Consider the following 15,223-nt stretch of genomic DNA (forward strand, 5'->3'; position numbering starts at 1 on the left):
GTTGTATGTGTCAAACTGCTTTGTTTTATCTTGGCCAGGTCGCAATTGTAAATGAGAACTTGTTCTCAACTTGCCTACCTAGTTAAATAAAGGTGAAATAAAATAAAATAAAATAAAATACAAATTGTAAACCGACTTCAGTGGGGCAAATGCTCACCTTTGATGGTCACTGGCACGCTGGAGAAGTGTGATTTTCACGGATGAATCCCGGGTTTCAACTGTACTGGGCAGATGGCAGAGTGTCCCATGGTGGCAGTGGGGTTATGGTAAGGGCAGGCATAATCTACAGACAATAAACACAATTGCATTTTATCGATGGCAATTTGAATGCAAAGAGATGCCGTGATGAGATCCTGAGGCCCATTGTCTTGCCATTCATCTGCTACCATCACCTCATGTTTTAGCATAATGTACGGCCCCATGTCGCAAGGATCTGTACACAATTCCTGGAAGCGGAAAATGTCCCAGTACTTCCATGACCTGCATACTCACCAGACGTATCACCCATTGAACATGTTTGGGATGCTCTGGATCAACTTGTACGACAGCGTGTTCCAGTTCCTGCCAATATCCAGCAACTTTGCATAGCCATAGAAGAGGAGTGGGACAACATTCCACAGGCCACGATCAACAGCCTGATTAACTCTGTGATGGAGATGTGTCGCGCTGCATGAGGCAAATGGTGGTCACACCAGACACTGACTGGTTTTCTGATCCACGCCCCCATCTTCTTTTTTTAAGGTATCTGTGACCAACAGATGCATATCTGTACACCCAGTCATGTGAAATCCATAGATTAGGACCTCATTTATTTATTTATATTGGCTGATTTGAGCATGACAAATTGACAGACTCTTATTTTGAAATCAGTAAAGCAGGAAAAACGTATTTTGGCATGACATATCGTGGGAGTCTTATTTGGACGTGTGCTACATCCAGCTCAGAGTTACATCCTAATGGATGATGAATGAAACTCTGAGGTGGATGCTGGATGTAATTCTGAACAAAACAAATTTCAAATCAAACAGCTTCTATCCCCAAGCCATAAGACTGCTGAACATCTAATCAAATGGCTACCCAGACTATTTTCTCTCCCCCCCTTCATATTTTACGCAGCTGCTACTCTGTTATTATCTATACATAGTCACTTTAATAACTCTACCTACATAAACATATTACCTCAATTACCTCGACTAACAGGTGCCCCCGCACATTGACTCTGTACCGGTACCCCCTGTATATAGTCTCGCTATTGTTATTTTACAGCTGCTCTTTAATTATTTGTTACTTTGATTTTTTTTGTTGTTGTATTTTTCTTATAACAACAAATCCTGGAGTTGTTCGCTGCTGTATGTAAACAAGAGCCGAATGTAGTCGACCTAGTGTTTGCGGTTCGAGCGAATTGCATCAGTATTGAAAATACAAAACGGATATACAAACGATATACAGACCAGCATACCAAAGATTTTAATTATATCTGTAAGCATACTAAGGTCGGGTTGATAACACCTTCCAATGGATATTTTGTATCAGATTACTACCTCTGACAGAGACAAAATCGGCGGACAACAGGTCAAGTTAGTTGAAATTAAGTTTGTTCAACAGTCTGACTTGTAATGGGACTTTTCGGCAATGCCGAGCCTACATGTTAGAGACTAGAGCGTAAGTATTTCACTATCGGATTCTAAAAAGGCTATAATCTCACTAGACATCTGAATACGAACAGAAGAACGGCAAGGGTTCCATGCTTGCCGTTTCCTTCTCGGTGTCAGTCTCCTTCGTCCGGGGCTTCCTGTTCGGTTCATGGCTACACTCCATTTCCACACGAAGAGCAGCGTAGCTTTCTTCCATTATTTGACACACTTCTCGTACGACTGTTGCCGTTAACTAAAGTTTCCATAACGGAATCTACACGCGCACGAAAAACGACGAAGTTGGACATCTTTGTTATTATTTAGCTAGCAAACAAACTTTCCCGAGTAAAACCCTTTTGTGGTTAAACAATCTACTTCCGGAGACAGCTTACCGTAAACACTGAGATCACAGAGTTGTCTTTGCTGAGATAAAGCTAAATGTATTACTCTCATTCTCAAAGACATTACCTTTTTCAAATTTCCCATGAGTTGCTTTATTTCTTTTGAACTTTAACACAAGCATGTTCATTGTGACAAAATCTTAGTTTTGCCTGATTATTTTCAACACTTTGCGTCACAAATACTGTAGGAATTTATACAATAAAAAGTTGAACATTTTAGACAATAACAACCAACATGAACCAATATAACAATCTGCAGTCAAACGTTTAGTGTCACTTCTTTTTATAACATTTTTACAAAAGGCTCCAGAATACAAAATAACAGTCAGGGGAGAAAAAATAACAAGTAACAACCTTTAAGCCAGAGCAATCATACACATTCAATTTACAATCAATTCAGAAAACACAATCCCAAATCAACACAACACAACCTATAATTTCCGTGCATGAACTGTCTGGTGTCTTATCAGATTGCTCAGAAAGGAGAAGTTCTTCCCACACTGGGCGCAGCGGAACAGTTTCTCACCCGTATGGACGCTCTGATGCACTTTTAAATTGCTGGAATGAGAGAACTGTTTCCCGCATTGAGCGCATCTGAAAGATTTCTCCCCTGTGTGTACTCTCTGGTGCCGCTTCAGGCTGCATAGCTGGCTGAACTGCTTCCCACACAATGCGCACTCGTACGGTTTCTCCCCTGTGTGAACCCTCTGGTGCATCTTGAGCTGGCACAGGTGAGGGTACTCCCTCCCACAGAAGGTGCACCTGTAGGACCTCGCCTCCACCTCCCTAGACCCTCTGTCCTGATGAGTCCCAGTCATGTCGCCCAGGTGGGTGTCGGGGGCGCTCCCAGGGAAATCCATCCAGGTGGGGTACTGTAGCTCCCCGGTTCCCTCGGCCAATTGAGCAGTGGCGGTGGTTGCGGGGTTCTGAAAGGTGCCGAGGCGGTTGTCGAAAGTGCCGTCCATGCCAATGGTGTAGAAGTGATTGTCAGGTGAGTTCTGTCTCGCTGCTGGCTGGACACCTGGGTGAGGATGATGATAAGTGTTACTCGAATGTCCTCCAAGAAGTATGGCATCTGCTTCAATATGTCCTCCTTGATGATGTCTGGGTTCCATGATGTTACCTTGTCTCCACGACGAGGGCGTGCCATCCCCATCTTCCCCCTCGTCAACAGGAAGGGGGTCAATAACTATGACATCAGACATGACCTCTGAATCAACCTGGGAATACTCGTGTTCACCCCTCATCATCTGAGAAAGTGGGGGAATAGGGTTCACCTTTGTGAGAGGCGAGGGGCTTCCAGAGATCGTCTCGGCAGCATATCTAGAACAAGATGGCCGATCATTCGCTGTATCACTGCCTCTTCGCTTACGGGAGTTTACAGGCAGATCGGTTGTTCTCTCTGGGTTTAGGCTGCACTGCTGTTTAGCAGCAGGTCCTGGACCTGTGAGTTGGAACACCTGGCTCAGGCTCTCAGGCTCTGGGTCTGACTTGAAAACAGTGTCTGATCTGTTGACAGTCAATATGCTGTGTTTGGTTCTGAGCTGCTCAGTGAGATCTGTTTGGTCCATGTCTAGAGAGGTCTGTGTGTTTGGGTCTGTCATTCTGTGGCCACTATCAGTGCCTGAAGAGACAACAAAAGCATGATGGTCATATGCAGTCAAATAACACAAAGAGGTTGTCAATCAGTATGTCATTTTTCATTACAGCAATCCATTCATCATTACCTGGCATCTCCCTCAGACCCTCTTCTTTCTTCCATGGCTGGAGGTCTCTCTCCCCTTCCACAGTAGATTTGGCCTGAAAAGAGGAGGGAGGAATTAAGTAGGCAGACATGAGCTCCTACAAAGCTCTCAAACAAATACAGGTCTATTAGAAGTCAGCTATTACTAGGCTATAATATTGATCAAATGGCTTGAATTAAGTTGCTAATTTACTGACTCAACTCATGGACAAAGAACATCTGAAGATTCTCAAAACATATGAAACTAAAACTGGACCTCAATAATTCACTGTAATTCTGAAAGAAAAATGTCCTTTCCATGTATTTAGTTTCAATGTGAGAATACATATTTAGAGTCGAGAAGCACCATGAAATTATTTGAAAAATATTATTTATTGAGGGAATTACAGGATTTAATGAACAAACAGCAACAGCCATTGGTCAAATTGGTACAAAAGAACAGACAGTTTTTCAGTCTCACAGTACAATTTCAGCCTGCTATAACTTTAGTGTGAGTCACGCAGTATTATTAGTAGAACACAACCATGATCAACCTTAACAGTCAATGTGAGTGATGCTGTTGGCCTTAAAGATGCCAAGAAAACGCAACAGTCTTTGTAGATAATGTAAAAATTAACCACGTTGTATTGTAGACGTATGAGACCAGGGTAAACATCCTTCAGACATATGACTACGTTAGAACCAATGACTTTTGAATTCATGATATTGCTATAACAGTTGTTTTCAATAGGAATCTCTTGTTCTGTGTCAGTTAACAATGATGAAGCTTCTGATGTCTTTTCAGATTGCTGGTGTGGGAGAACCTGCGTCCGCAATGTGCACAAATGAAGGGTTTCTCCCCAGTGTGGACGTTCAGGTGCATTTGGAGATGGCTGGCGCCCTCAAAGCTCTTCTCACAGAAGTTGCAGGCGAACCCCCGCTTTCTGGTGTGGATGACAGCGTGCTGCTGGAAGTCGCTCTCGTGGACAAACGTCTTATGGCAGCTGGGGAAACCGTAAGGTCGTTCTACGGTGCCAGGTCTAATATCTGTGGCGAGATTACTCAAATGACAGGAAGTTGTGGTGCTTGGTCTAAAATGGCTGACAGGAAGTGAGGGATGAGCTGGTTGTTGAACTCCTCTTCCTGGTATTTCAGAGTGTCTATGGAGGCTTGCCAACGAGCACCAACTAGCTTTGTTGGCCTCACCTGCATTTCCTGTGCCAAGATGCATGCCTGTATTTATCTCTGAGGTCCGGAAGCCGAGTGAAACCAATTGCGTTGTGTTGTCTCTCATTGAATCGGGGTGAACGGGGCGAATCATTGGTGCGTTTCTGTTAAACCCTCCCACTCCCTGCTTATTTCCAGTCCCATTGATCTGTGTGTAGTAGCTGTACCCACCTGACCCCACTCTAAATCTCTATCTACCTGCTGCCCACTGGATACACTGCCCATTTCTATGTCTGAGCTAGTCTGTGTTTCTGGGCCCACTGGGCCACTCCCTAGGTCCATTACTTTAGTGTGAGCAGCAGAGGCGCCATCATCAGTCGCTACTACCTCTCTCCACACCTGGTTTAAAGAATCTCTTAGGAGAGTGAGGTCCCCGTTCATGTCACACTTTGTGTCCAGACTCTGTCTCTCTGCTCTGGGTTCAGATCCTGTGTGCTGCTGTGGTCCCTGGTTCACATTCCCTGTTTCTGATTGGAGGAGGATGGCGTCAGATCCACTGACCTCCATAGCGGTGTTGTTGTAGCCTCTGCGGCCACTGGACTGGATGGCAGGGTCCTCTGTGGTGGCTGCAGCCAGTTGGGTGGTTAGCTCTCTGCTGCCCTCCACTGTTCTAGCTGGGTGGCTGATCCTAGAGTCCTTGTCATCTGCTTCTCCCTCCACCTTGATGATGAGCAGGTCTGGTTCCCCTTCCTCTGTCTCTGCTGACTGCTGTTGGGGTTAAGTGGGAGAGATGAGTGAGTGAGACAGATCATACACTATCTACTGAATGGAGATATGGGCATGACATGGGATTTAGTGTAATTCATAGTAGTTGCCTTGTTGTTATTGTGTTATAATCAGTGGTGTAGTGGAGGGTAAACTCCACTTTCTGTATTTTACACATGCCTTTACAAACCTTTGGTGCAAAAATGCATTGAAAGTATAGGGACTGTTACTTTACTCACTGTGTACGGCAATAAATGTTTACCCACCTATGTTTTACCACTAGATCACTAGTTATAATGTGCTGACATACACGTCTATACAGACATAACCTCATCCCCAGGTGGAAGGAAGTGTCTGGTGTGCGAGACTAAAATTAGGTATAAGTCTGTGACAGACTAAAATCGGCTGTTAAAATGTGAACTTACCTCATCACTTGTAGCATCCATATGCCTTGATGTAGAGACATCCTCTTGGTCCACGTCTATGGGCTGTCTGTCTCTTGGTATGCTGCTGTTCCCAAAACTCCTGTTGGAAAGTCTGTTTCTGCTTTGCCAAGTAGGTCCTGGAAATAAAGGGGGGGTTAATTTGACCCCATCCATCAATGTTGTTTTACAAAGTACCAAGCAAGCACAATACCTTCATGATGTATGTTATGTGTCTGTAGAGATAGAAGAATCCTAGCTGTGTTGACAGTACAAAGTCAGCATGATACATCCTCAAATCACATTTTATTGGTCATGTCACGTATACATATTTTGCAGATGTTATCGCAGGTGTAGTGAAATGCTTGTGTTCCTAGCTCCATCAGGGCAGTAATACCTAGTGTAACACAGTGAAATGCTTGTGTTCCTAGCTCCATCAGGGCAGTAATACCTAGTGTAACACAGTGAAATGCTTGTGTTTCTAGCTCCATCAGGGCAGTAATACCTAGTGTAACACAGTGAAATGCTTGTGTTCCTAGCTCCATCAGGGCAGTAATACCTAGTGTAACACAGTGAAATGCTTGTGTTCCTAGCTCCATCAGGGCAGTAATACCTAGTGTAACACAGTGAAATGCTTGTGTTCCTAGCTCCATCAGGGCAGTAATACCTAGTGTAACACAGTGAAATGCTTGTGTTCCTAGTTCCATCAGGGCAGTAATACCTAGTGTAACACAGTGAAATGCTTGTGTTCCTAGCTCCATCAGGGCAGTAATACCTAGTGTAACACAGTGAAATGCTTGTGTTTCTAGCTCCATCAGGGCAGTAATACCTAGTGTAACACAGTGAAATGCTTGTGTTCCTAGTTCCATCAGGGCAGTAATACCTAGTGTAACACAGTGAAATGCTTGTGTTTCTAGCTCCATCAGGGCAGTAATACCTAGTGTAACACAGTGAAATGCTTGTGTTCCTAGCTCCATCAGGGCAGTAATACCTAGTGTAACACAGTGAAATGCTTGTGTTCCTAGTTCCATCAGGGCAGTAATACCTAGTGTAACACAGTGAAATGCTTGTGTTCCTAGCTCCATCAGGGCAGTAATACCTAGTGTAACACAGTGAAATGCTTGTGTTTCTAGCTCCATCAGGGCAGTAATACCTAGTGTAACACAGTGAAATGCTTGTGTTCCTAGTTCCATCAGGGCAGTAATACCTAGTGTAACACAGTGAAATGCTTGTGTTCCTAGCTCCATCAGGGCAGTAATACCTAGTGTAACACAGTGAAATGCTTGTGTTTCTAGCTCCATCAGGGCAGTAATACCTAGTGTAACACAGTGAAATGCTTGTGTTTCTAGCTCCATCAGGGCAGTAATACCTAGTGTAACACAGTGAAATGCTTGTGTTCCTAGCTCCATCAGGGCAGTAATACCTAGTGTAACACAGTGAAATGCTTGTGTTTCTAGCTCCATCAGGGCAGTAATACCTAGTGTAACACAGTGAAATGCTTGTGTTCCTAGCTCCATCAGGGCAGTAATACATAACAATACACACCGATCCAAAAAATAAAAAGAAAGGAATTAAGAAATATCAGAACGAGCAATGTCAGAGTCCGGAATAAATATATATGTATATGATGGTATATATAGACAGTATGGACAGTATATGAATAGAAAAGTTGTGTACAGCAGTAGTTATATAGGATGAGCCTTGACTAGAACACATTACATACATATAAAGTGGGTAAAACAGTATGTAAAGATTATTAAAGTGACCAGTGTTCAATAACTAGGGCAGCAGTCACTAAGGTGCAGGGTAGAGTATCGGGTGGTAGCCGGGCTGGTAACAGTGACTAAGTTCAGGGCAGGGTACTGGGCGGAGGCAGTCTAGTGGGGACAGTCTGATGGCCTGGAGATAAAAGCAGTTTTTCAGTCTCTCGTTCCCTGCTTTGATGCACCTGTTAGATAGTAGCGAGTGAACAGGACGTGGCTCGGGTGGCTGAGGTCCTTGATTATGTTCATGGCCTTCCTGTGACACCGGTGCTGTAGATGTCCTGGAGGGCAGGCAAGGGTGCCCCCGGAAATACGTTGGGCTAACCGCACTACCCTCTAGAGAGCCCTGCAGTTGCAGACGGTGCAATAGCAGTACCAGGTGGTGATACAGTCCGAAAGGATGCTCTCAATGGTGCATCTGTAGGTTTATGAAGGTCTTTGGGGCCAAGCCAAATTTCTTCAGCCTCTTGAGGTGGATCTCAATAATACTGCTGGGCCCGAACTGTATTGACAGTACATCAATTATGGCTGTATTATACTTGCTTTGAACTTTGTAAAACACAATTGATGGATGGGGTCAAATTGAAGATTCATGTTTTATTTTATATATTTCACCTTGATTTAACCAGGTAGGCTAGTTGAGAACAAGTTCTCATTTGCAACTGCGACCTGGCCAAGATAAAGCAAAGCAGTTCGACACATACAACAACACAGAGTTACACATGGAATAAACAAACATACAATCAATAATACAGAAGAAAAACTCTGTATACAGCATGTGCAAATGAGGTAGGATAAGGGAGGTAAGGCAATAAATAGGCCATGGTGGTGAAGTTATTACAATATAGCAATTAAAACACTGGAATGGTAGAATGTGCAGAAGATGAATGTGCAAGTAGAGATACTGGGGTGCAATGGAGCAAGATAAATAAATAAATACAGTATGGGGATGAGGTAGTTGGTTGGGCTATTTACAGATGGGCTATGTACAGGTGCAGTGATCTGTGAGCTGCTCTGACAGCTGGTGCTTAAAGCTAGTGAGGGAGATAAGAGTCTCCAGCTTCAGTGATTTTTGCAGTTCGTTCCAGTCATTGGCAGCAGAGAACTGGATGGAAAGGCGGCCAAAGTTGTGGCTTTTGGGGTGACTAGTGAGATATACCTGCTAGAGCGCGTGCTACAGGTGGGTGCTGGTATGGTGACCAGTGAGCTCAGATAAGGCAGGGCTTTACCTAGCAGAGACTTGTAGATGACCTGGAGCCAGTGGGTTAGCCGACGAGTATGAAGCGAGGGCCAGCCAACGAGAGCGTACAGGTTTGCAGTGGTGGGTAGTATATGGGGCTTTGGTGACAAAATGGATGGCACTGTGATAGACTGCATCCAATTTGTTGAGTAGAGTGTTGGAGGCTCTTTTGTAAATGACATCGCCGAAGTCGAGGATTGGTAGGATGGTCAGTTTTACGAGGGTATGTTTGGCAGCATGAGTGAAGGAGGCTTTGCTGCGAAATAGGAAGCAGATTCTAGATTTAACTTTGGAATGGAGATGCTTAATGTGAGTCTGGAAAGAGAGTTCACAGTCTAGCCAGCCACCTAGGTATTTATAGTTGTCCACATATTCTAAGTCAGAACAATCCAGAGTAGTGATGCTAGGTGGGCGGGTGGGTGAGGGCAGCGATCGGTTGAAGAGCATGCATTTAGTTTTACTTGCATTTAAGAGCAGTTGGAGGCCACGGAAGGAGAGTTGTATGGCATTGAAGCTTGTCTGGAGGTTAGTTAATACAGTGTCCAAAGAAGGGCCACAGAATGGTGTCGTCTGCGTAGAGGTGGATCAGAGAATCACCAGCAGAAAGGGCGACATCATTGATGTATACAGAAAAGAGAGTCGGCCTGAGAATTGAACCCTGTGGCACCCCCATAGAGACTGCCAGAGGTCCGGACAACAGGCCCTCCGATTTGACACACTGAACTCTATCAGAGAAGTAGTTGGTGAACCAGGCGAGGCAATCATTTGAGAAACCAAGGCTGTTGAGTCTGCCAATAAGAATGTGGTGATTGACAGAGTAGAAAGCCTTGGCCAGGTCGATGAATACGGCTGCACAGTAATGTCTCTTATCGATGGCGGTTATGATATCGTTTAGGACCTTGAGCGTGGCTGAGGTGCACCCATGACCAGCTCTGAAATCTGATTGCATAGCGGAGAAGGTGCGGTGGGATTCGAAATGGTTGGTAATCTGTAATTTAATTTAAAATACATGCACATTGTCAAATTCATCATCATCACCAACCTGTTGTTGCCGTCTCTCGATTGTTGTGTCTGTTTAGCAGGCGTATTCCATGGAAGCGATTGTGGACGGACCCATCTGAAAACTTTGTTCTCTCAGATCGAAATCTGGTGATCTGAAGTTCCATCAATTTCACTTTCCTCCGGAGAAATTCGTTCTCCTTGTGGCTTTGGGTCATCTTCAGGTGTACAATCGCATAGCCATCGTCAACAACTTTGCATATTTCGGCTACAGCCGCGTTGGCTAGCACCTCCATGATTGAGGCTATCTGCGCCTGGAAATCGACCACGGAACCCGACATTGTCCTCCAGAAGATTTTGGATCCTTTTCAATATGAAAACAGTCTTTGTGTTTTCTATATTATGAGTATGTACAGTTATCTAGCAAGCTATTAAAACAAATGCAATCATATCAGAAACTAAACATGGATAGATAGCTAGCAGATTATTTTTCCTGTTCCTCATCACAGTAATGTAATCATATGCTGGATTTGAAAGTACAACACCGCCACCTACTGTATAGGAGTGCTCCACAATAACAACAACGTTGGAGCTCCGTAATAAACATGTTTTCTGGTGTAAACAATATTTCATGATTTTTCTAAAATCAAGCATTTAACTATTTCTGGTATTTCTAATAGAAATATACGACAAACAGTTCATTGTCTTAAAAGAAAGTAAATTACAACAGTATGACACACTAGCCTACTATACATGAATTCCATCAACATCTTTACAGCCTATCAATCTGATAGTAAATCTAAAGTATATTGTTGACAGGCAAATGGAAATAATTGTTTAATTACTGTTCACCTATACACATAAGGATGTTTAAAATATTTACTTGTCATAACTTATACATCATCAATTCACTCTGGACCGAGCATCAAGCCAGTTGAACTGAAAACACAAGCACTACACATAGAGGGTAGCGTTCAATGTGGAAACCACTCAAACGGTTAAAAACACATAGACCTAGTTTTCATATGAAAACCCCAGTAGTGTGAAGCCGAGCCATTCCCCTTAAATCTAGGGCCAGGAGGTGTTCCCTGGTCTGGTCACGTGGTGAGGAAAAACTCCTGCCCCTGCCTTTCATTATGTCAGGTGGAGCAGTGTGAAGTTGTCCCTAGATGCTGATCTTGGGTCAGTTTTAGATTTTTTCCCACTAATGGTTAACGTTTTCCATGTCTTTGGGGAACATGTTGGAGAGTAATCCTTGGGGATGAAAAGTGTCCTCCTGACACTCAAAACGCAGAGCGAGGGAGAACTGTAGGGTTGAGGTCCAAGTTGCCAGATTTCAAAGGACAACTCGCAACTTGGACCTCGATCCTACAGTTTTCCCTTACTCTGCGTTTTGAGTGTCAGGGGGACACTTCTCTGTCTGTACAGACTCTATTCCCCCTCTTTGACAGTAGTATGGCCTGAAAGGAGGAGGGAATTAAGTAGACAGACATGAGCTCTACAAAGCTCTAAAACAAATGCAGGTCTATTATAACTCAGCTATTACTAGGCTATAATATTGATCAAATGGCTTGAATTAAGTTGTTAATTTACTGACTTAACTCATTGACACAGAAAATGTCAATCTTCTCTGTCCTCAAAACATTTGAAAGTCAAATTGGACTACATTAATTTCCTGTACTTTTGAAAGGAAAAAAATCCTTTCCTTCCAACTTCCTGATTTAATTTGGAAGCAAAGTGAGAATATATATTTAGGGTCAATCTATTAAAGGTCAATATATATTTAGGGTCAATTAATTATGCCTGTTTGACAGGTACAACCACCTAGTACCGGGTCAAATCCCCCTTTTCCTTCAGAACAACCTGAATTATTCGGGGGAATTGATTCTACAAGTCTGAAACGTTCCACAGGGATGTTGATCCATGTTGACGCGATGGCATCACACAGTTGCTGCAGATTAGATGGCGGTACACCCCCGCCACCAGCCTGTACCGTTGACACCAAGCAGGATGGGTCCATGGACTCATGCTGCTTCCGCCAAATCCTGACTCGCCCATCAGCATGACGCAACAGGAAACGGGATTAGTCGGACCAGGCAATTTTTTTACACTCCTCAATTGTTGTTGATTGCGTGCCCACTGGAGCAGCTTCTTGTTGTTTTTAGCTGATAGGAGTGGAACCTGGTGTGGTCGTCTGCTGCAATAGTCCATCAGTGACAAGGACCAATGAGTTGTGTGTTCCGAGATGCCGTTCTGCACTCCACTGATGTACTACGCCATTATTTGTCGATTTGTGGCTCGCCTGTTAGCTTGCACGACTCTTGCCATTCTCCTTCGACCTCTCTTATCAACGAGCTGTTTTCACCCACAGGACTGCTGCTGACTGGATGTTTTTTGTTTGTCACTCCAGCCTCGGGAAACCCTACACACTGTCGTGTGTGAAAAGCCCTGGAGGTCGGACATTTCTGAGATACTGGACCTGGTGTGCCTGGCATCGACGATCATACCACGCTCAAAGTCGCGTAGTTCACTCCTTTTGCCCATTCTAACGTTTGATCGAACAGTAACATTGCCTTGATGCCTGTCTGCCTGCTTTGTAAAGCAAGCCACGGCCACGTGACTCACTGTCTGTAGGAGCGTTCCATTTTCTTAAAACAGGGGGGTGTACCTAATAAACTGGGCGGTGAGTCTATATTTAGGGTCTATATATATATATATATAGGATCAATCTATACTGAACAAAAATATAAACGCAACATGCAACAATTTCAAAGATTTTACTGAGTTACAGTTCATATTAGGAAATCAGTCAATTAAGATACATAAATTAGGCCCTAATCTATGGATTTCACATGACTGGGAATACAGATATGCATCCATTGTTCAGATACATAAAAAAAAAAAAAAGGTGGGGGCGTGGATCAGAAAACCATTCAGTATCTGGTGTGACCACCATTTGCCTCATGCAGCGCGACACATATCCTTTGCATAGAGTAGATTCGGCTCTTGATTGTAGCCTGTGGAATGTTGTCCCACTCTGCTTCAATGGCTGTGTTGCTGGATATTGGCGGGAACTGGAACACACTGTTGATGCCGAGCATCCCAAACCTGCTCAATGGGTGACATGGTGAGCATGCAAGCCATGGAAGAACATTTTCAGCTTCCAATAATTGTGTACAGATCCTTGCAACATGGGGCCGTGCATTATCATGCTGAAACATGAGGTGATGGCGGCGGATGAATGGCACGACAACGGGCCTTAGGATCTCGTCACGGTATCTCTGTGCATTAAAATTGTCATAGTTAAAATGCAATTGTGTTCGTTGTCTGTAGCTTATGCCTGCCCACACCATAACCCCACCGCTACCTGTCCGGCCGACCGGTCCAATATCTGTCCGGCCGACCGGTCCCTTCTGGTCAGAGGAGAAAGGAAGAGTCAGAGAGAAAGAGACAAAAGAACATCAACATGACCTTTCATGATGTGACGGGGAAGATAACCAAATTGTTGGTATGGCGCAACAACACTCGTGTAAATATTCCCCTTCGATGGAATTGTGAACCTTTCTGCAGATGAGTTCATATCATATCTAATATCTAAGCCAACAGACTCTGCCACCAGAGAGAAGAGAGACAACGCTGCAGAAATCACAGGAGGATTTCATACATTATTCAACAAAAGAGAATACTCACACGTTCTGCCTCTCTCTCAAGCTGTCATACATTTTGGCATCATCTCCTTAGTTCCTTCTCTTTTTCAACATGGTTTGTCATTTCGCAGTTATTTTCACTTGATTTTGATGGTCATCATGGAAGGTGTGTGAATTGCCTATCCACACTGTGGACATGCCTTCATTCTGCACTAGAGGGCAAATCTGTGTTAACTAGCTAATGTGGGGAGGGAGGGCTTTCCCCAAAGAAAGATTAAGTAGGAAGGGAAGAGAGAAATCAAAAAGTGTAGAGTATTTCTGGCACATACAATATTATTTGGTGCAGTACGTGGATAGCATGGCTACAAATCACACAACATTATACTCATTATGTTCTGTCCCACACGTGTGTGTGTGTGTGTGTGTGTGTGTGTGTGTGTGTGTGTGTGTGTGTGTGTTATGAGTACCAGTGCCAACTTCGTCAGTAGATGCTGTCATTGCAGCAGGATGTCATAGGCTAGAACTAAGTCTGCAATGTTATGTATCAGTGTGGTGGTCTGTCTCACTGTCTCAGATAGCAGTACCGTAATGATAACTAATGAGTTAGAACTGGGTTTTAGTTAACCTTTTATATCACCTTTTCATACAGCGATTTTCAGCCCTATATAGAATATAAAAAAAGAAACTGACATGAGGGGGCGGCTGTATATTGTAAGAGGAGTTGCATGCGTTCTGTAAGCTCTCCTTGTCTTTATTTATTTATGCTTTAGTATGCGTTAATATATAATCTGAAATGCCCGTAGTAATAGAATACGATTAGTAGACTGCAGGGTCCCGTGTGGCTCAGTTGGTAGAGCATGGTGCTTACAACGCCAGTGTTGTGGGTTCTATTCCCACGGGGGACCAGTACGAAAAGGTATGCACTCACTACTGTATGTCGCTCTGGATAAGAGCGTCTGCTAAATGACTAAAATGTAATATCTAATTCCATACATTTGAATTTGTCTGTTCATAGAAAGTCAATTTTCTTTCTCTCAATTTTTTCATATACATAGGTCAGGATTGAGCTGGGCTGGACCAAGAGTGTAAAAGGTTACCGCTTGTGATTACATCACTGGTGAAAAGTTAGTGATAAAAATATATTCACTGGGCAAAAACTGGTTGAATCAACTTCGTTTCCACGCCACGTCATTTCAACCCCCCAAAAATCAATGTGATGACATTGAATCAATGTGGAAAACTGATTGGATTTTCAAAAAGTCATCAACATAAGGGCATTTAGTCTTTTTTTCACCAAACTTTTAACCGAAATCCAATGACATGGTGACTTTCTTTGTTGATTTCATGTTAATTGACAACTGAACCAAATGTTAATCAAAACTAGACGTCAGTCTGGGCCCAGTGGGATGTTAGTCTGTCAGCCCGATCTACTTTGACATCTTCCTCTCTCCTTCCCAACTTT

General features: G+C 43.6%; 1 protein-coding gene and 1 non-coding gene across 2 annotated transcripts; one reads left to right on the forward strand and one right to left on the reverse strand.

Moving 5' to 3' along the window:
• Window positions 1-2,112: 2,112 nt before the first annotated feature.
• LOC106602259 (uncharacterized) lies at window positions 2,113-10,661 on the reverse strand. The gene is made up of 5 exons (XM_014194781.2): window positions 10,158-10,661; window positions 6,116-6,252; window positions 5,487-5,693; window positions 3,763-3,835; window positions 2,113-3,659 (listed from the first exon to the last, which is right to left on the reverse strand). Exons 1-5 carry the CDS (start codon window positions 10,453-10,455, stop codon window positions 2,467-2,469), a joined length of 1,908 nt encoding a protein of 635 aa, XP_014050256.2. The 5' UTR covers window positions 10,456-10,661; the 3' UTR covers window positions 2,113-2,466.
• Window positions 10,662-14,591: 3,930 nt separating this feature from the next.
• Window positions 14,592-14,667, forward strand: trnav-uac (transfer RNA valine (anticodon UAC)). The gene has a single exon. It is a non-coding gene; the product is annotated as a tRNA-Val (tRNA).
• Window positions 14,668-15,223: the final 556 nt, after the last annotated feature.

The sequence above is a fragment of the Salmo salar genome, chromosome ssa04 (genome assembly GCF_905237065.1).
Source record: "Salmo salar chromosome ssa04, Ssal_v3.1, whole genome shotgun sequence".
NCBI classification, from domain to species: domain Eukaryota; kingdom Metazoa; phylum Chordata; class Actinopteri; order Salmoniformes; family Salmonidae; genus Salmo; species Salmo salar.